The sequence below is a fragment of the Myxine glutinosa genome, chromosome 13 (genome assembly GCF_964187855.1).
Source record: "Myxine glutinosa chromosome 13, kmMyxGlut1.1, whole genome shotgun sequence".
Taxonomy (NCBI): domain Eukaryota; kingdom Metazoa; phylum Chordata; class Myxini; order Myxiniformes; family Myxinidae; genus Myxine; species Myxine glutinosa.
The window spans coordinates 61342199-61364660 of NC_136273.1; the positions used below are offsets into that span (position 1 = coordinate 61342199).

General features: G+C 43.4%; 1 protein-coding gene across 2 annotated transcripts in view; it reads right to left on the minus strand.

Moving 5' to 3' along the window:
- Nucleotides 1-3333: 3333 nt before the first annotated feature.
- The window catches only part of LOC137438980 (P2Y purinoceptor 1-like), a 33323-nt gene continuing 14194 nt past the window's right edge, over nt 3334-22462 (minus strand). The window contains exons 2-3 of one of the 2 annotated variants that reach the window (XM_068134502.2): nt 13553-14554; nt 3334-4489 (exon numbers count right to left, since the gene is read on the minus strand). In XM_068134502.2, coding sequence (XP_067990603.2) covers nt 4247-4489; nt 13553-14431 — 1122 coding nt within the window. In that variant the 5' untranslated portion in view covers nt 14432-14554 and the 3' untranslated portion in view covers nt 3334-4246. The remainder of the gene's footprint in view (nt 4490-13552; nt 14555-22462) is intronic. The other variant, XM_068134503.2, reaches the window with a different exon arrangement.

Sequence of the window (22462 nt, forward strand, 5' to 3'; positions counted from 1 at the left end):
GTAATGGATCTTGTAATGGAAAATGTAATGGAGATGCTAGTTAGTTCATCAATGAAGTTCATCATCGTAAGCTGCTTGCTAATCATGGCACACCGAACAAGTATGAAATTCATCTTGTACACCTAACAGGTATGAAGTTGGTAGTACGTCTAACATGCAGTTACGAGATTCGTACAGTAGAATTAACAGGTATGTGGTTGGTAGGACACCTAGCAGGTACGATATTGGTAGTACACCTATCATGCAGGCACACGATGCGTATAGTACACCTAACATGCAGGTACAACATTCGTATAGTACACTTCACAGTTATGAGATTATTATAGTACACCTAGCAGGTATGATGTCCGTACAGCACACCTAACAGGTATGAGGTTATGTGCTGGAATTTAATACACAAACAGCGAGGCATTCACAGTCACAACAAGGTGATCCACATTCCTGATTTCCAGGTGCATTTTGTGTTATATAATTTGACCAAGTTTAGGTAAAGTCCAGCCAGGTGGGCATAGTGTAAGCCCTAACGGGTGCGTAGTTGGGCTCAGGTGGTTACCTTCATCAAGACCCTGTAGCTGTAGCCCATGAAATATGTTTTTGAGATGTTCTCACGAAATAAGAAGGAATAACCGGATCGTGACGTATTGACATCTTAATTGCATCACCATAACAACAGTTTAATTAATCTAAGACTTGTTTTCTGCTTAACAGCAAGAATTAGTATTCTTACTTGTTACAAGAATATGAACCAATCGTCTACAATATAATATTGTGAAGAAATAAAGTAAGACACAAATAATTGTGTTCATAGGAATACATTGAAATACATGGTATTCCAAAAAGACCTGAATAACTTTGGTTGTTAATATTTTTAGTAACATAAATGATACAATTTATGTTACTAAACATAAATTCCCGACAGGAATTCCCGACAGGATTCCCAACTAAACATAAAACCCGTTGTTTTATGATTCAGAAACTCATAATGTAAAAAAAAAAAAATTCAGGTCTGGTGATTTAATGTAAAAGAAAATGGAGACTCCACAGGAGAAAGTTTCGTGCATCAAATGGTTCAGAGACGAGATCTGACACGCAGGTTCAGCGTAATTTCCGTACAAGGTATGCAAGGAATCCGCCATCGCGGACTAGTATCAGAGGGTGGTACAAAAGGTTTGAGGAGACTGGAAGTTATCAGAAACAGAAAAGTACCGGTCGACCAAGCACAAGCGCAGCAGAAGTTGAACGAATGTGTGAATCATTTCAACAAAATCCCAGAAAATCTATCCAGCACGCATCCAGAAAACTGGGACTACCAACCACCACTGTACACAGGATATTGTATAACAGAAAGAAGCTTTATGTCTATAAGGTGCAGATTCTGCAGGAATTCAAACCAAATGACGGACCCACATACAAGGCGTTTGCCTTAGAAGTGCTCAGTCATATAGATGATGACGAAGATTACCTGGAAAAGGTCATGTTCACAGACGAAGCTTGCTTTCATGTATCAGGGAAGGTCAACCAGCACAATACAATGTGAGGATCTGGGACTCTGAAAACCCCCACGTGGTCATTGAACACATACGCAACAGTCCAAAGGTCCATGTGTGGTGTGGCCTTCTCCATGATGCCCTTGGTGGGTCCGTTTTTCTTTGGTAAAATACAGTGACCACAACAATTTACATGAACATGTTGGAAGGATTCGCCTTCCCACAGATTGAAGACCTGTAACCCAATATCATTTTTCAACAGGATGGCGCTCCCCCTCATTGGAGCTGTCCTGAATGAAAAATTTCCAGGTCGCTGGATTGGCCGAGACGGACCAACCTCCTGGCCGCCACGATCACCAGACCTAACCCCCCCTTGATTTTTTTTTCTGTGGGCGTTTGTCAAAGATGTTGTCTACAACACCAAGGTGGCAAACGTGCAGGATCTTCGTTCTCCGATCACAGCTGCATGCGCACTGCACTGATAGATGCAATCATGCCGAGCGAAACATGGCAAGAACTCGTGTACCGCCTTGATACCCTGCCCGCGACAAACAGAGCCCAAATTGAAGTGTATTGATGGTGTGCACAAAACCTTATGAGTTTCTGTATCATACAAACCAAAGGGTATCGTTGTGTCATTTGTTGTTCTAAATATATTAACAACCAAAGTTGTCCGGGTCTTTTTGGAACACTCTGTACATGCTTCAATCATTAAATCGAGTCTTGTATTCCAAGTCTTTAGTTTCGTCATGATGAGTAGTATCTCCTTTGGGTGTGTATATTTCATTTTATATCAAGTCCGAGGCATGAGTACCTGAGCCGCTAACTCACTAACTCTCAATCCTTCATTTGCCATTATTCATTTCTACATGTGGCGTCTGAAATATTCTCAGAACAGTTACAACATGGAGTTCAAGAAACTCCAACGTTTTTTATTTTTAGCTTATCTGGAATTTAAATTCCAGATAAGGTATCGTCATTGTGCACTGTCCATCCGTCCGTTACCTTTTTCGACATTTCCAGCCACGTCACCAGACGTGTGTCAAAATGGCCAACTTAGTAAATTTCTTCAAAAATATTTTTCTCCAGACCCGCCAGTCAGAATGCTACCAAATTTGGGTTACAACATTAGGCCAGGGTGGGGATGTTAAATTGTGGAGGTCATGCCAATCACGTGACCAGAAGTGTGTCAAAATGGCGGGCGCGTAATTTTGTTCATAAATCTCCTCCAGACTCTCCCCTGCCCCCCCCCCCCCCGCCGTCAGAATGCTACCAAATGTGGATTACAACATTAATACAGGGTCCTGATGTTAAATTGCAGAGGCCATGCCAATGATGTGAAAAAGAAGTATGTCAAAATGGCGGTCGAGTAACTTTGTTCATAAAACTTCTCCAGACCTCCCCCCGCCCCCCCCCCCCCCCGTCAGAATGCTACCAAATGTGGGGTACAACAGTAATACAGGGGCCTGATGTTAAATTGCAGAGGCCATGCCAATGATGTGAAAAAGAAGTGTGTCAAAATGGCGGTCGCGTAATTTTGTTCATAAATCTTATCTGGATCCACCAGTCAGAATGCTACCAAATTTGGGTTACAACATTAGGCCAGGGCCTAGATAAGCTACAAGTCCAGTGGTCCTATCTTTCAATGTGGAAGTATCACGTCACAGCCTGATGTAGGTCCAGGACGATAGGCCTCTCTCAACGCACGTTTGGGGTATTGGCATGCTCACCAAGCTTGCTAAGTACAGGTTGATGAGAGAGATTGGGTTGGAATATGTAAATTGTTTAAGGTGGCAGCGATACATACCTCTTCTACTCTTCGTGATCTTTAACATCCACCAATAACCAGTGTGGGCATATGGGTCCTCCAGTTTTAACCATCCATTGGATGGACGATTGTAAATAACGATACCTCTCGCCCGACATGCGGAACACCCGGACGACAACTTATATGTGGGTCGACACTGGTACCCAGACCAAACAGCTCGGGGGGGATTGCATATACATCTCGGCCATCCCGCCAGCCCTCAAGTATAGATAGTGATTTAAAAAAACAACAATTCTTACTAATTATGTACATGACACTTACATGTTAAAAAATAAAGCAAAAATGTTGGAGCTTCTTGGACTATTATGATTATCTCTGTCCCAGAATCTCTGAACGCCAATGATGTACCTTATCTACCTTGGTACGTGATGATGGCCTTGTACACTTATCTACAAATCGATTTCCAAGATGTCACAAGGTATAAGCCTGCTACGATGAAGCACATTCTCTGTACTTTCAAGGAACACTTTTATCATGAACAACTACGTATTATAACTATCCCATTAAAGGGAACACCTTTTTTAATGGCCGCCTCCATTTTGCGGCAACCCAACTCAATAAGTTACCCTTTTCGTTTGCAGCAACGAAGCAGGTTAGTACAATTTCTTGAAAAGTTTTTTGAGACTTCGCAATGTTGTCTTCCATCAAGTGTGTTGCTTTCAGCCTCCTTATCCAACCCAGTGCCTTTTTGGAATAATCCTCCTGTTCTCGTTGCGACGAGTGATGGACATGAGGATGGCAGGCGACCCTGTACAATTTGGTCACATGTGCAATTTGATCGCATTGATTCGTCCTTCGTTATGATCGCCGCAAGTAACCTGAGAATCAAGTCTCACACCTCGTCCTCATTCCATCACTTTCAAGGCCAATGCTTCCCATCTACAGGTCATCCTGCCAGCCCTCAATGGGTAAAGTTTACTCCCACCCAGACTTACGCCTCAACACCAGATTCACGGCCACCTTGCATGTAATTCAGAGGGCAGGCCGCATGAGGTTTCGCAGTTGCTGGTTCATTGGAGATCGACTGGAGCGACAGAGGACTTATGATGGCATCCTTGCCTGATGTTCCATTTCGCCGGGTAGTCCACCGTACCCGGCGACGGAATGCGTCCCCGGCGAGGAAGTAGAGAACAGGATCCAAGCAACTATTTATGCTCGCCATGCCGCGCGTTACCTGCAAACAAACATTTTCTCGGTTAACTCTGATGTTACCTTCAGAAATAGTGATTGTAGTCGTACCATTGACAAATGTTAAATACTAGTTGGGAAGTTCAAGGAACTTAAAGGCATGAGGAGGCCATTAGGCCCATCCAGCTTATACAATTGCGGACTTGTTGCATCAAGCTTGCGGACTTCCTCTCTGGTCGTAGGCAACGTGTGGCCCTGAATGGATTTCTCTCATCTCCTCTTCCTGTTCTGGCTGGAGTTCCCCAAGGTAGTGTTCTAGGCCCTGTGCTATTTCTGGTCTTCATCAATGATCTCTCTGACTCTCTGGAAAATCCTCTCTATCTCTTTGCTGATGACTCCACTCTCTGCCACTCCATTCCTCATCTCTCAGATCGGCAGTCTGCAGCCTCCTCACTCTCTGCAGACCTGGACAAAATCACAGACTGATCAAACAAGTGGAACATGTCTTTCAATCCTGACAAATCTCACACTCTTACTATGTCTCTCCGAAAAGACCGACTGGACAACCCTCCCATCCACTTTCTCAACAATCCTCTCCAAGAAGTTCTGTCACTAAAGCTTTTGGGTCTCACTATCTTCCGTGATCTTTCCTGGGGTAACCACATTTCCAAGCTGGCCTCCAAAGCCAGTCGCCGACTGGGCATCCTCTATCCTGCAAAGTCCTTCCTTGGCACACCTGAGCTCCTCACCACATACAAGGCTTTCATCCGCAGCTCAATGGAATACTGCTCTCCCCTCTGGGCTGGTGCTCCTGCCTCACACCAAGCTCGGCTTCACGCTGTTGAAACCAAAGCTTTCAGAATCATTGGAATCTCCTGCGATGAAGCTAACTCCGAGTGCCTTTCACTCACTCACCGCAGGCAGGTTGATGGTCTTTCTGTCTTCTACCGACTCCTCTCCGGCCTTGCTCCCCCAGCTCTCTCTGTGCTCTGTCCCCCAAATATTCGTACAGGTCGCACAAGATCTGCCAGCAAACCTCTTTTGGTTAAACTGCCAAAATCTAGGCTCTCTGCTCACCTTCACTCTTTCATTCCGCTTTTCTCCTGCCTCTGGAACAAACTCCCCCACTCCCTTCAATCCCACTCCTCCCTCTAGGTCTTTGAAACATCTGTTCACCACCATCTTTTATCTGCCCCCATCCAAAACCTTGATCTTTTCTACCCCCGCTAATTCACCCCAAATACACATTTTTGAAATTCCAACTTCTTTCCTGGAAGTCCTTGCAGTGTCCGTATGTTTTATACCTCTCCCACCTCCCCACCCCAAGCCCTCTCCCTCCCACAGTTCTCTCGATGTTCCTGCTCTCAAATGTTGTGTTTGTGTCCTTCCCCCTCTCTCCCCTTCTTGTCTACCGCTCCCCTTATTTTGTGTTTTATGTGTCGGTTAGACTTTTTGTCTGATTAATGTTAGCTCTTTCAAGAGCCTCGATCTTGTATACAAAAAAAAAGAAAAAAAAAGATTGCCAACCTATGGTGGCTTGTGAAATGTATGTGTATTGACTCCTCCTTTGTTTGGATTTCAGGGGAAAAGCATGTATGTGTACACAAATTGAGGTTTCTGACGAAGGTAGAATAAAGCGTGTGAGGACACTCGTTGCCCAGTCGGTGTCTCTCTGTCCTGGGTTTACATCCACATCAGTTCATAATGGCTTTGCCAAACTACTTCAGAAGAATTGCTGCACCCCTGAAAATGTCATTGCTTGAATGTACTGCAAAGCCAACTGTTGTACCAGGTGCTATTTTCACTTACGGGCCCTGTCAACATTGGGTTCTGTCTTTTAAGGGTCATGATCTATTTTAGAGTATTGTCACATTGTAATTCTGCCTGATCCTTGATTTCAACAAAATGTAGATCAAGCAGGCGGATTACCCTCTCCCTGGAGATCAATGATGAGGTGGCCCTGGATTTTTACTGCCAATTCAACAAACTAGGCCACGACCGCCATCATCGGGGAATCAAAAGGTACACACAGGGGATCATTGGAAATCCTCTACACGATTTCCTTTGATATTCTAAACCATAAAACCTAACCTGGGGCCAAACAATTTGCTCGTGTGAATGGTAAAGGTGGTGGCCCAAAGTCTTTATGGAGCATCGTGTCACTCACGCCAAGTGGTCAATGCTCCCGTGGTTTAGAACCAATCTTTGGAAGGTTGCCACTAAACCTTAGGGTGAGCGCATGTTCTGCCCCGAGCAGCCATGGGAAATGAACCCACATCAGTCAGAGCAATGCAACAACACTTTCCACACTCAACCACAGAGATGTTCAATGTGAAGTGAAAAAATTAAATCCCTCACGATTCTTGAGCATTCATCAACTTCATGAGTTCCTCTCGCCCCATAGTTCAACTTCTGGCAGTTGAGGTATTCCCGTATTTAGTCTTTGGGTGCTATGTCAAACATTTTCCAGGAATGTTTTCAGGCAGATAGTGACGAGACTAACAGCAAACAACTGCGGCGGGCCAAGAAATGAACTTTGTACCGATAAGATGAAAAATAACAAATTCCAAAGGCTGTCCTCGGTGTTTGGGTGAACAAAGTAATCCCAATAACTGTTTGAACATCACTTTGGGACCAGGATTCCAGGGAACTTCAAAAGCAGTGCAATTTCCCCCGAGCTGTCCGGTCCGGTTGCAGTCTTCTAGGATATAAGAGGAGTGATTCTTATGTCTGTGTGTGTGTCTGTCTGTCTGTCTGTGTGTCGCCATTTTTCTCAGAGATGGCTGAACGGATGTTCGTCAAACTTTCAGAGATTCATCAGTGAGTGCCTGGGAGTGTTTTAGGCAAAAAAAAATAATTAATGACAGTTATATACAAGTACACATTCACATAAATAAATACAAAACAATCACCAGACATTTGAATACAAATAAATCAAACAATTCCGGAAGTGAACGAAGTTGGTAGTACGGCTTCTTCTTCTTCCTGATCGGCATCACACTTAACTCAGCAACGTGCTAAATGCCACATTTACCCACCAGCATATATATGAACCCCCTTCCTCTCTTGCCTCCTCCCCCCTCTCCTCCCCTTCCCCCCACCCCCCCCCCCCATTTCCCCTTCCCCCCCCTCTCCACCCTTCCCCTCTCCTCTTCCCCCCTCCCTCCCCCTTCCCCTCCTCCCCCCTCCATTCCCACCCGGCAACGCCGGGTACTTCTGCTAGTTCTTAATAAATAACATCATACTGGTGCCATCACCAATGGTGACATCACTGCTATCTGAGGTCAAATTGGTATTCCCACATTGGCACAACGAAAGCAGGTTTCCAGAAGCTCTGCCAATCCTAGGCAACATTTCACGACCAGTGGAGCATGCAAATGGTTTTCCGTTTCACGGTTTTGTGAATGGAAATTGATGACAAAGCAACGCAATAAATGACCTTTCCACTTCCAGTTCCTCTCCTCATCCATCAGAGACGTGATACAGGAATTTAGTAAGGCCTCATCTGGAATATTGTGTACATTTTTGATCATCACATCTGTCAGAAAAGGCAGTTGGGATGGAGAGGATTCAGTACAGCGTGACTACATTGATTCCGGGCCAAGCTAGACGAGGCTATGATTTGCGGTTGAAAGAGACATTACTGTTTCTTTTAGTAAGGAGGGGGTTATGAGGGGATATGATGGAGATGTTTAAGATAATGAAGGGTAGAGACTAAATAAGTACAGAAGAGTGATTCAGTGAAATGGACAGTGATAGGACCAGGAGGCACAGCTTGAAGGAAGAGATTTTGGATGGTATAGTCTGGCAGGCGGCTTTCACTCAGAGAGTGGTGAATGCATATGGAATCGTCTCCCTGCAAGGGTAGTGACAGTAGAGTCAGTGGATTTTCTTTAAATTGAGTTGCATAGGTATGTGGAAGGAATGGGGAGGGAGGTACTATCGGATGTTGGCACAATTGTGCAGGCCTGGTGGGCCTATGCCCTCCTCCTGGGTTGAAGTTCCTTGTAGGTCATTGGGATATTGCACGCACGAGTGAGTGATTCATTCTCTCTCCCCACCCCCTTTGCCCTCACTCTGCGCCACTCCTCCCCCACCCCCCCATTTCCCTCACACACTTTCTCATCTTTTTCTCCCCCTTTTCGCACATTATATTCTACGCCCCGCCCCCCTCTGTTTCCTTTGCCCACCCCCTCTTTCCCCCCACCCTCCCATGCCACCTACCTCTCTCTCCACCCCACTTCTCTCTCCATCCCCCTGTCCCTCTCTCCTCTCCTCACTATCTGACCCCCTCCCATTCTCACCACATGTGTGTGTTTTAGAGCTCATTTTGTCTTGATGATGTCATTGTGTGATATATCGTACGCATATCCAAGACTGAAGTTTTACATCTCTTTTTAATCTCTTCCCTTGAGGTTTTAACCATTTTGCTTGCTGACCTTAAAGGGTAATAATAATAATTCTCCATTGAATATAACTTTACCTCCAGTCTCAATAACATAGGAAAATAATAACTCTATTCATGAATCATGATGCTCTGTATTGTACAAGGCTCAAGCAGGTATCTGCTGCCATCTTGTAATGTGCAAACGTTATCAATTACCACCATTCATACACCCGCTGGTATTTACTTACACCACACCTACACTCAGGTACAGCCGCACAGTGTTACTAGATGACACATGACGAAGTGAACGAATCCAGTAGTTACATCCTGCTTTTGATTTGGCCATGTGACTTTGCCATGTTTGGCCATGACTTGGCCCACGTGGCTTGGCCATGTTTGTGTGATTGTCTCCACATGTAAGCGAGTAAATAATGAAAAAAACTATTGGAAATTGTTCCATGACAAAAGAATATGGATCATTTTTATCACCCAAGCCAGCCCCCCCCCCCCAGTCCAAGCCTGATGTTGGCTTAGCGGTTAGGGTGCCGGCTTGGGATCCTCGGATCCTGGGTTTGAATCCCGGTCAATTGCTGAATTAACGCCAGGGGGGTTGACTCAGCCTGTCATCCTTCTGAGGTCGGTAAATTGAGTACCAGATAACTGGTAATTCCCTGTGTGTCGCAAGAGGCGACTAACAGGGTAGGCAGCAGGAAGGGCATCCGGCTATAAAACATTGCTTCAAAAAGGGGACCAGGGTGTCCAAATATGGCCTACACCTGCTCTGTGGGGAAAAATGGCCTCCAAAGGCAGTTCCAGGGCCCACAGTCGCCACACCCAAACCCACACGCATATGCACACCCACACGCACATGCATACCCACACCACACGAACTACTTCCTCAATATTCCTCAACAGTCTCCACCCAAAGTTAATTGCGATGCACCGTTTGTGGATACTCGATCAGCATAATAGGAGGGGCCATATTATCATATAAATACCATAATAGCAGGAGGTCAAAAATGGATGAGGATGAAGCAAGAGTTATATGAACTGTAAACTAGATGAGGAATAGCATTGCAAAGAGAGGCAGGGGTAACAACAGTGTGTTACCCTTCTACCCTCGATCACCTCGCTCTTCATTGAACTGTTAACCTCACCTCACCTAATCTCAACAAACTTCAACCTCGCCTCACTCTGTAATGAAGTTAACCTCACCTACCCCCAAATAACTTCAACTTGGCCTTGCTTTTCAATGAACTGTTAACCTCACTTACCCAAATAACCTTCAAACTCACCTTGGTCTTCAATGAACTGTTAACCTCACCTACCCAAATAACCTTCAACCTCGCCTCGCTCTATAATGATGTTAACCTCACCTACCCAAATAACCTTCCAACTCACCTTGGTCTTCAATGAACTGTTAACCTCACCTACCCAAATAACCTTCAACCTCGCCTCGCTCTATAATGATGTTAACCTCACCTACCCAAATAACCTTCAAACTCACCTTGGTCTTCAATGAACTGTTAACCTCACCTACCCAAATAACCTTCAACCTCGCCTCGCTCTATAATGATGTTAACCTCACCTACCCAAATAACCTTCCAACTCACCTTGGTCTTCAATGAACTGTTAACCTCACCTACCCAAATAACCTTCAACCTCGCCTCGCTCTATGATGATGTTAACCTCACCTACCCAAATAACCTTCCAACTCACCTTGGTCTTCAATGAACTGTTAACCTCACCTACGCAAATAACCTTCAACCTCGCCTCGCTCTATAATGATGTTAACCTCACCTACCCAAATAACCTTCAACCTCGCTTCGCTCTATAATGATGTTAACCTCACCTACCCAAATAACCTTCCAACTCACCTTGGTCTTCAATGAACTGTTAACCTCACCTACGCAAATAACCTTCAACCTCGCCTCGCTCTATAATGATGTTAACCTCACCTACCCAAATAACCTTCCAACTCACCTTGGTCTTCAATGAACTGTTAACCTCACCTACGCAAATAACCTTCAACCTCGCCTCGCTCTATAATGATGTTAACCTCACCTACCCAAATAACCTTCAACCTCGCTTCGCTCTATAATGATGTTAACCTCACCTAACCAAATAACCTTCCAACTCACCTTGGTCTTCAGAGATCTATTAACCTCACCTACGCAAATAACCTTCAACCTCGCCTCGCTCTATAATGATGTTAACCTCACCTACCCAAATAACCTTCAACCTCGCTTCGCTCTATAATGATGTTAACCTCACCTACCCAAATAACCTTCCCACTCATCTTGGTCTTCAGAGATCTATTAACCTCACCTACGCAAATAACCTTCAACCTCGCCTCGCTCTATAATGATGTTAACCTCACCTACCCAAATAACCTTCAACCTCGCTTCGCTCTATAATGATGTTAACCTCACCTACCCAAATAACCTTCCCACTCATCTTGGTCTTCAGAGATCTATTAACCTCACCTACCCCAATAAGCTTCAACCATGCCTTGCTCTATAACGAACTGTTAACCTCACCTCACCTACCCCCAAAAATGTAGAGTATATCGCAGCACAGTTCAGTACATAAAATACACATTATAGTTAAGTGTACAATTGTATAAATATCCGAGGATTGCTCGAAGTCGACTTGCCTTGATAATCCGGTAAATCAAAAAGTACAGATGAGTTGATGAAACTTTACCTGCTCCTCAAAATATTCCCCAGCTCCATGAATATACTTGTGCCATCAAGGTGGATGCCTTGAAAACATGTGTACATAAACCATCGAGACGCCCATTTCAGGACACCTGCATTGCAAACTTCAGGCAACCCAGAAGTCCCCTGATTTGTCCAAAAAGATAAGAATCAGGAGGTGACTGTAGTCTGGACTGTGCGAGGGATGATTTGAAACTTCCGAACCGTTCTCCAGTAGAGTAGTGGTGGTGAAGGTGAGCATTGTTGTGCAATCAAGTCATGCTCTGAGCCCGTATACTTATAGCTAAAGGTATTCGGAGTTTTGCTTCCTCTTCTCATTGATAAACAAGTGACTGTATTGCTGTGCATTGATGGTTTTCTCACATTCAACAAATTCCACACTAATTGAACTGCCGAGGTCACAAAACCCCATTATCGGTGGACTGATCAGAGTGAGAACCTTCAAGATTGCTCATTCATTTGCGGCAATTTGCGGCAATGCTTGAAAGACCCAAATTGACAACTAACTTGTGCAGACAGTTTCCTGTGAATTTCAGATTTTTGATTTGATAACATGTCAGATCATATGCAGACATCATCTTTCCGTATATACACAGCTGCCATAACCGTATAAATACCCTGACTTTTGAATTATTGGTGAGTAGCCCATTTGCCCATGCAGCAGAAGATGGGGTTTTGTAATCCTTTGTGTGTGTGTGTCAGAAGTCAACGTCAGTCAGTGTCAGACTGACAAAGTGTCAGAAGCAACATATATGGAGAGATCAGTCAAGTTTGAGCGAAGGCCCCGGATGTTTGAGGTCCATACTGTTAAAGAAGAGGAAGGGGGAGCATCGGATACAGAACAGGATACTTTCTTTCTTTCTTTCTTTCTTTCTTTCTTTCTTTCTCTCTCTCTCTCTCTCTCTCTCTCTCTCTCTCTCTCTCTCTCTCTCTCTCTCTCTCTCTCTCTCTCTCTCTCTACGAAATGAATAATACACCTCTGGTCCACAGCACGCGCGTTACTACATAGGCCACCATCTTGTTTTTTACCCAGAATGCTTTGACCAGCATTGATTCACTCCCTGTATAACCTGCTCAAGGTAGAAAATATCATTGCGCAAAATTTCAGCATCGCGAGCTATCATTCCTCGTCGACCTTCAACGACCCCAGCGCATATGAGCCGCTTTGTGCGAGGAGACCGGTTACGTTAAGTGCAGCGGAGTTTTCATGGTCAATGGAAAGTGTCCTGTGATTTGATCGGACTGTAAGGCACAAAAATGTCTTCAAACTTTAGTTGAGCACAAAAGCCTGTTCTGGAATGTTGTTTCGTTTAAAATGTAACCATTACGGTCAACATGAATTCCCAGCGTTCCTTGGGGCAGATTCCCAGGTTGTATTTTTCAATGGAATGCAAGTTCTTCCCTTGTTCAAAATGGACGGTGTGGGTTCTGAGGAAGCTTTGAGACCGTACGGTTGTGGACAGAGAGTGTTTGCAGCAAGTTATTAACAAGAAATCATCTCCGAAGGTGTCAAATGCTTTCTAGCTTTCTCATCTGCAAAAATAAATATTGTCCACTGTTGAGCCTGAAGACACTTAGACAACATTCCTTCTTTGAAATGTCATGTTCAGCAGAAATTGTGCAACCTGCGGATCGCAAGACGTACGCTCTCGCTCTATAATGATGTTAACCTCACCTACCCAAATAACCTTCCAACTCACCTTGGTCCTCACCTCACCTACCCACAGGTGAGTAGGTCACCTACCTTGGTCACCTACCTCACCTACCCTCACCTACCCACAGGTTTGTAGCTGGGCCAACAAACACAGTCGACTGTGTTTTTTTATCGATACTTTTAAGTGTCTGTAACAATGCACCAGATAGACGATGTATCTCCTGACAGAAAACAAATGAGTTGAACAGTGTTAACAATGGTAACCATGGATTCCAAAACTTTCTTACTGACCTTTGGAGGAAATACGAACAATGTACAAACCGGATATTCCCATGCAAACAAACTCACCTGGTACGTAGCGTAGATTGTCCGCGATATAGAACACGTGCTGGGCTTCAGGCCGAGATGTAGACGTGACCAGATGTTTAGGCTCCGCATGATGTGGTAGGGGAAAAAGCAGAGGGACAAAGACACCAGGACGACAGCGACCAGCCACAACGATCGCGACCGTAAGGAGGCACCACGCGGCCTCACACGCGTCCTCAGCGTACGCACGACAAAGCCATAGCATATGAGTGTTACTACAAAGGGTAGGCCAAACCCCATGACAGTTAGTACTGTGTTATACGTCTGATAGGCCTTGAGGCTATCGCTTGGGGCTGTGTCGTAGCAGGTCATGCCGTTGCTTTTGTTACTCCCCGTGTCTGAGAATACGACACTGGGGAGCAAGAGAATCGTGACGTAAAGCCAAACGCAAAAGCTGATGAGTACCGCGTGTCGTCGGTGGAGGCGACCCAGGGCACGGAGCGGATGCACAACACCGGCATACCGATGCATGGAGATGCACGTCAGGAAGAAGATGCTGCCATAAAGGTTGAGATGGAAGACGAAGCGTGAGATACGACACAGTGCCTCCCCAAAGGGCCAATCTGTTTGGTTGATGTAATACGAAATGAGGAAGGGTAGGGTGGTGATATACAACAGGTCAGCAAGTGCCAGGTTGAACAGGTAAACGGTGATCGCGTTCCACGGTCGCATCCTGGAGGAGCAGAAGAAGCCAAGTGCAAACAGGTTGCCTGCCAGGCCGAAGATGAAAGAGATACTGTAGAAAGTTGGCAGGACGACATATTGAAAGGCCTTGTCCAAAAGGCATGGCATGGATGAATTTCCACCATCACCGTCCGGTATCAAAGTCGTTAAGGTATTAACTATGATTTTGCTGTTCATATCCTTTGATGCTTGCTTTCTTCAACTCCACTATCTAACCTTCTTTCTCGTTTCTTGTGTTGCTAAAATATCTTGAGTTCGAATCTTCCTCTTCAAAATCTTGCCACCAGGTCTTGCCAAAATCTGCCAAAGAAAGGAGGAAACAATGAAGGTGAGTGAATAAACTTTTGTTCAAACAATCCTTCCTTCTTTTCACTGATGATAGCATTTTAATCAATAGCCATGTTACTATTGCCATTTACCTCATAATGGTGCTTGTGTTTCCTGGAAAAAAGAAACGCCCAAACATGAGGCATCTACAGGTGCGGTACATTGTTGATGCCTCATGTGTGGTTGATGTACTCCCAAAGGCAAAGGTCATTCAACACTGAAGCCTCACTTGATTTACAACAGACTTATCAAAAAGATCACTGTGCACATCTCCTGCAACTGCAAAAAGATTTCTTTGATTGTAATTACATGAAATATAAAACTCTGCATTTGACCCTGAAAGATGAGCAGGAGTTCAAAGTTGAAAAGTTACAAAATATACTTCCTGTGCCATTTAAGGCCTGAAAGTGACAAAATCCATATCTGATAAACTTGTGCAAAAACAAACTTGCTTATAATCATAAGAAACTTCATTCAAATGATGGTATAATAATGGAGACCTTTACTCTTGGCAGAGCTTCAGGATGTTGGGTTATAGGGTACTCTACAGGGTGGCCTGAAAGTCGCTTTACCCCTCATAGTCAGGGCCCTTAGGGATATTTTGGGGCCGTTTGGTTCAAATTCTTCCAAAAGCACCAAATTTGGCCCAGATGTTGCCCATGCCATACTCTTTCGATTTTTGACGGGCGCCAAGACGGGCGCGCCCCCCCCCCCGGGGGCCCCATATTGGCGAAATACTAAATGGCCACCCCCCAGATTAGAGGAAAATCAGTTAAATAACCAAAAGGGTTGGAATCATGTATGATTCCACTTTTCAGGGGTTTTCGAGATCGAGGAATCCAATTATGATGTTATTTTGATGATTCGAGGTCAAGGTCAACCCTCAAGGTCATCTTAAAGGTCATTTTTGAGTCAAACATGTCGGTTTTTGAGTTTTTTTGTCAAGATTTACGCGAGGTTCACCATTTTATGTTTCTGGGTTGGGTAATCGAACTCTGACCTTATTTTTGACAATTAGAGGAAATATTTACATGTCTATTTCCTAATTTTCAGGCATATGCAGTTCATCAGTCTAATTACAAAGGTACGGATTTTGATGTTTTATGAACTGTATGCCATATCCTTGTGTTTAATTTTTGTGCGATCATGATCCGGGTTCATGTATACATGATTGTATACATGTCATAAATATGACGTCATCGGTCATGTGACCTGGCGGCCATATTGGATTTTATGAAAACCTTAAAAATGGATCCCTGCCTTCATTTTTCGATCGATTCATTTTGAACTTTGACCACTTATAGTACGCCATGTGATTGGATGCATATCCTAATTATGACGTCATAGGTCAGGTGACATGGCGGGATGGACCGGTATGGTCCCCGGATCATACCGCCCTTGGCGCCCGTCAAAAATCGAAAGAGTATGGCATGGGCAACATCTGCGCCAAATTTGATGCTTTTGGAAGAATTTGAACCAAAATATCCATAAGGGCCCTGACTATCCCTCATAAATAAATCATTCTTAGTGACGCCACAAATGCTACACAAGATGTCTAAGAGGACTTGACTACAAATTCAGTGGTGCAAGAAGAATGATGGAGCACATACAGATACATTGACTGATTAATTTTATTGGAATTACTGTACAATAGAACATGTATATTAAGAGTTTAATAATGAATGCTTTACTGCGGAGGGGTAAAGCGACTTTCAGGTCACCTTGTAGAACAGAGGACCGCAAGCCAGGGCGTTGGGTACCGTGTGATGGAGGACCCGCCACTCCGTCACAGAGGTACTCAATCGAAGCTACAGGTATTTGTAATTAGTTCAGTGATGGTAATAACTCGCCTCCTGTTTTCAAAAGACACCATGACATCTTTAATGACTAACAAAGGCCAGTGCTGGCAGACTGGTCCACTGGTGCAAAATCTAACCGAGGCATGATACCAGGATGACAGTTTGTAGCTGGGCCAAAATTCAAACCCAGGGGAGACAGATCAGAGGTGAGTGTGCATACCTTTAGGTTACCCTGCAAATCCAAATAAAACTAGAATGGTACTCGGTAGAGCGAATACCTCCGCCAGGCTGAACAGTTTGTTTTGTATCCCACTGATAGGCCGGATCTGGATTTGGACCTGAACCAAAATCTAATCGCTTGTTCTTGTCACCTAACTCACTCACCTCCAATTTCGTCATAACTCGTCCACAACTTTTAAGAATATCACACAACATATCGCTTTTAGCCCTATCTCTCAATGGTGAAGAATCGCTTAAAAAATTAAATAATTCTTGTATCCGAATCGATATTCAGATCTTCACCCAAATCGAATCGATTGCTCCTTGTCACACACCCAAATCGGTCCACCAAGTTTCATCCAAATCCGTCAATAACTTTTTGAGATATAGTGCTATGTATCGGTTTTAGCCCTATCACGCAATGGTGAAGAATCACTTAAAAGTTAAATAATTATCGTATCCGAATCAATATTCAGATCTTCCCCAAAATTCGGTCTTGTCACACACCCAAATCGGTCCACCAAGTTTCGTCCAAATCCGTCCACAACTTGAGATATCCTGCTATGCATCGTTTTTGTCGCTATCTCCCAATGGTGAAGAATCACTTTAAAAATTCTACTAGCCGGATCCAAATCCGGATCTTCACCAAAATCTAATCATTTCGTCCTTGTCACATACACTACCTCTCTGCCAAATTTCGTCCGAATCCGTGTACAACTTTTTTGAGATAGCTTGTTCACAGACAGACAGACAGTGGTGAAATATAACCTCCATCTACCTTCAGTGGCGCAGGTCATTAATTTTTATTTATTTAAATAATTATCCACGCAGTTGTATAACTCGCATTCCTGATGGTCGAGGATAAATACTAATCCGACATTTAAATTTGCATTGATTTATCTCGAGCTCACTGCTCTCTTGTTATAAACACACCTTTGGTATGGTTATAAACTTTCCCCATTTCCTTCCACCACTTTTATTATCAATTCCCATCAACTGGCAAACACGAAGTGTGCATTTCCATTCCATTAACCACTTGAACTGAGGGGCAATCAAACAGTTCTCTGAGCAAGATACAATAGTCCAAGAATCAAAAAAAAAAAAAAAGTTCAATATATAATCATATCTGAGTAATGGAATCTTTTGCATCCATTTTGTAATTTTTTGAATTTTTTTTTGCATTTTTCCAAATGTCATATTTGTAGCATCACGTGATCTGGCACAAGTCCTTGGGAAAGAATCTAGATTTTTAATCCAAATTACCAAAATTGAAGCTTCGATGCCTGGCAGTGTATTTCTGGCCAAATGGGTGGACAATGATTGGAATCAGACACAGAAGACCAGTCAGACCAGGGTATCAAAATTCCCACCAGGTGCACGTCATCTTCGCTGAAAGCAAAAAGTGAAGAAGTAAAAAGTCTTTAATTTGAAGGGAGCTCAAAAACATCAATCTATATAAATAATTATTCATTAAATAAACTAGATGGTATTCATAGAATACTTGCCCTGCCCAGTCAACTTGGTGCGAGCCAACTCTTCTGTTTTTGAAGGTTTTTTTTCTTTGATCCAATATGGCTGCCAGACCATGTGAGCGATGACATCATAAATGTATATTCTCTAATATAATTGTTGTGTAGATCACGCTCAAGAAACTTCAAACTGATCAGACTAAGCGTTGTCCCTGTCAACTTATGATGTCATAATGAAGGCACCAATGACGTCATTGTTAAAAACACATAATCCCCATGCAGAGTTCTTTATAATGAGCCACGTTTCAATTTTTTCCATGAAGCGGTTTTGGAGATATAGTGGTGCAATGTTTTTCGATTTTTCCAATATGGCGCCTGTACCACGTGACCTATGACATCATAATTATCATTTTAAAAATTATATGGGAGGAGGCGCTCCTATGGTGAAAATGTCATGGCCATCAGACTAACAGTTGCAGAGAAAATTTTATGGCGTAGCCCATAGGACAAAGCCGTCTGGAACTGTTTGTCTGCCCGTATATATGTAGGTTTGCCCCTCAAACATACACCAATCAGAGCTGAGGATCTGGTCACATGAGAGTGGTGATGTGATGTCATTACGTCGGTATGACGGCTGACTCACGGAGGTATATAATAAACCTGGAGAGCCAATGACGGCTGTCGGCTGAAGCTAGCGGAAGTTGCTTGGCGGCCATATTGGGAAGCCGATTGTGTCCGCGTCCGTGTTTGATCTCACAATCAGCTGATCTCACAATTTCTGATTCATTTTGGATGCTTACCGACTGTAAGGAGTCTTATTTGTGAACGCGCTGTTTCAAAATACCACAGTGTGTTGCATTTGACTGCACAAATACCTCAGGGAAGGCCTCCACATGCACATTTCACAAGTAAGTGACAAACCGCGATCGCGGGTGTTCTGCTTTTTCAGTTTTTGGCGTGGTCACGGTGGTGGGGCTAGGTAATTAAGTTTCAATGAAGTTTCAATGAAGTTTGAACACTGTGTTTGAATTTGATGATGTTAGACCATGCGCAGGGTGTGCAATACGACACAGATCTCAAATATAACTGTATTGTGTATTCACTAGGGCTATGTGAGTATGTCAGACTGATGTCTGATTGACTCATTCATTGATTCAGATTGAAGTATCGAGATTTCATGATCGAGGTTTCATGATCTGCATAGAGAGTGTCACAATTTTGTATTTCACATATGTCAAACCTGCCTCATCTCCCCTGCGATACCTGCTCACGTACAAAATGAGCCAAGACCACATTTAACTTTTCTTTGGAGCGGTCCGCATTGCATGTGGAAGTGGGAATAACCCAACGGCCCGGCAGTTTGTTGCCGCATATAAGCGCCTCTTGATGCGACATGACATCAAGTCTGCAAGTGGGAACTGTTCTGCACAGGACTCAACCAGAATCCTGAATGCGGCCTCCTTCAAGTGCGTTGCAAAGCAGGCTGTGCCTGACGAGAGTCACGACATGTTGGTGGCCAGACGATACGACTTGGAGCTGAGATCGCCGGCAAAAGAGGACCACGACTATGCGGATATTCCAAATTTTGAGCAACTTTCCATCTTTACAGAGTCATGTGTTGGCTATATTGCCGGCTATGTGGTGAGGATGGTGAGGAAGACTCTGAAGTGTAGCCAATGTCTTTCTGCATTGACCAGTAACAACGAAGAATGGCAAACCACACCAATGTACAGCCTGATTGTTACCAAGAACAGGGGTGGCCTCATAGTTCCCTCGCACAGTGTTGTTCGTGTCTGTGAGGCGACTGAACGCTGTGTCAAGAGGCTCCTGGCTGTAAGCAATGGCAAAATGCCTCGTGAAAGTGGGATAAGAGCGGCAATTTCCACTTCTGTCCTTTCTGAGGTCGGTCCGTCTACATTTGCTTCCTTGGATCGGCACATGTTTGACTGTGAGGCAAACAGCAACCATGTGTTTGCTTTAATACATTCTGTATCACAATCATACAGCAAGATACGTTTCCATCATGTTGTGAGAACACTCGATGATGACATGAAGGAAGAGCGCATCAGGAAAAAATATTGCAAACTGGTCCTGTTTGCTCACCAGTGAGGCAACACCAGAGCAAGCTGAAATATAAGAGCGACCTCATCTCTACATGGTAGTCGCGTGAATTGTGCAGAATTGTGCATAAATATATATCGGTGTTTAGTTGTGGAAGATGTAGTCCTGTATATCTATTGATTTATGTTTTAATACTGGAAGAGTAAGTCGGGCTGGAAGCTCGAGAAATATGTATTTCTACTTTGTTTGGTGACTTGAGTACCGATACGTTTGTTTGAAAAGCAATGAAGTACCTGGTCCAGTAGGCCTACTTTTGGTTGCAATTTATGATGTTCATGCAAGTGCATTTTCAATGTATTTAAGTACAATTGGCATTATTTTCATTATGTCCATGTTTATATCATTGTTTGATATGGGATGAATTGCTTTGAGGTATGTGGAATAAGTTGTGGGTGTTATGTTCACTGACAAATTGCCTGTGTAGAACAACTGATCAAACATGTATTAACTGTCCTGCATTGTTTTCAAAAACTCGTGAACTTTGGTCAACCATTAACCATGGAAAATTAAAGATTTGTGTTCACAGATAGTTCATAGAACAGTGGCAAGCAGATCTGATCTGATGGTATATCTGTGAACACAAATCTTTAATTTTCCATGGTTAATGGATAGTTGCCCTTTGTCTGATATGGCGAGTTCACCAACACTTCATGTAAATATTTAAACTGTAAAAGATGTGTTGCATGAGATGTCTATATCTCCGCTCCATTATTCATGTAACAATTACCATGTCCTGCTGAACGTTCCATTGCAACATGTAAGTCTTGTATGTTATGAATAGCAAAAACTTCCGAAACCCAATGAATTGTGTGGGTTAACTACATGACAGCGTTTCATGTCATTTATGTGACTGACTCACTGTTGATGTGTTGCTGACCCATGTCAGTGTAGAATAAACTCTGGTTATCATTATATCTGCGTGGTTTCTAACATCTCGGTAATAGAAACATACACATCTTAGTTACAATATAATGACTGAATTAAGTAACATCATATAACATGGCAACACATCAGATCTTTATATTGAGGAATATTATAGAACAAGCCAAAGAATGGCAAACGACGATGTACCTCAATTTTATAGATTTCTAGAAAGCTGTCGACTCCTTGCCCAGAGAAAGTCTGGGTCATAATGAAGAAATACAACATACCTGGAAAATTAGTGAACCTTGTAAAAGCCCTTTACCAAGACTTTCAATGTGCGGTCGTCGACCAAGGTGAAACAACAGAATGGTTCAAGTTGAAGACAGGAGTTAAACAGGGGTGTAACATGTCAGGATTCTTATTCCTACTAGTGGGTGATTGGGTCATGAGAAGAACGATAAAGAACACCGAGCGGTAATTTTGGGCACTTTTTTTTCAAACAAGCTCTAAACCATTGGATTCCCCAGGAAAAATGCGTCTAGAATCAACTTCAAACTTAATGAACACCATTTCCTTAAAGAACGGAATTCTGAGCCCGAATATCAGTTCAAATATTAGTATTCTATATTAATTAAATAGTCGGCGGTCCTAAAATTCGCTCCAGCTGCATCATCAGTGCGCCATGCCTTTGCTTTGACAGGCTTTGTTTACAAAACAATCGGCTTCCCAATATGGCCGCCAGACTATTTCCGGTGGCTTCACGGCGGCTAATGCTGCGAGGTGGCCAATTGGCTCTCCATATTATATACCTCCGTGGGCTGACTCCACACGGCGCCATTTTGATTCCTATGCCGTTCAGGCCGGACATATCGTTGAACTTGTCATGTATCACAATCTACATGCTCTACATTTACGCTTTTCATTCAGTGTGAAACACAAACAAACACGTGAAACACATGAAGTAAAACACGTGCAAATAAGGATCTTTTTATAACAATCGATTGTTATCGTGGCTGTGGTTGTTGTTGTTTGTGGGTTTTTCTGTGTAGTTTTTTTTTATTGCTTCGCAAAATATCACGTCTATGTATAGAGTTTTGTATGCTCGTTCCTTGTCCTGAGGTGTTTCTCCTGTCGTAGAATAATAAATGTTTCCGTTCAAACTGTTGCGTGAATTAACCATACATTAGCGCTTCTTCCTCTTCTTCAAATCGCAAAGAGGCTTTTAGTTTTAGAACTGGCAAATTGGTGATTAAACAAACGATTTTTTTATGGTGTAGATGTTTGGTTCCTGTGTTTACAGTGTTTGTCTCTCCGTATGTATGTATGTATGTATGTCCCTCACATATTTATCCTACATATTGGGTGAGTTTTATAGCCGACAATTACGATTCTGAAAGGTAGAATGCAAT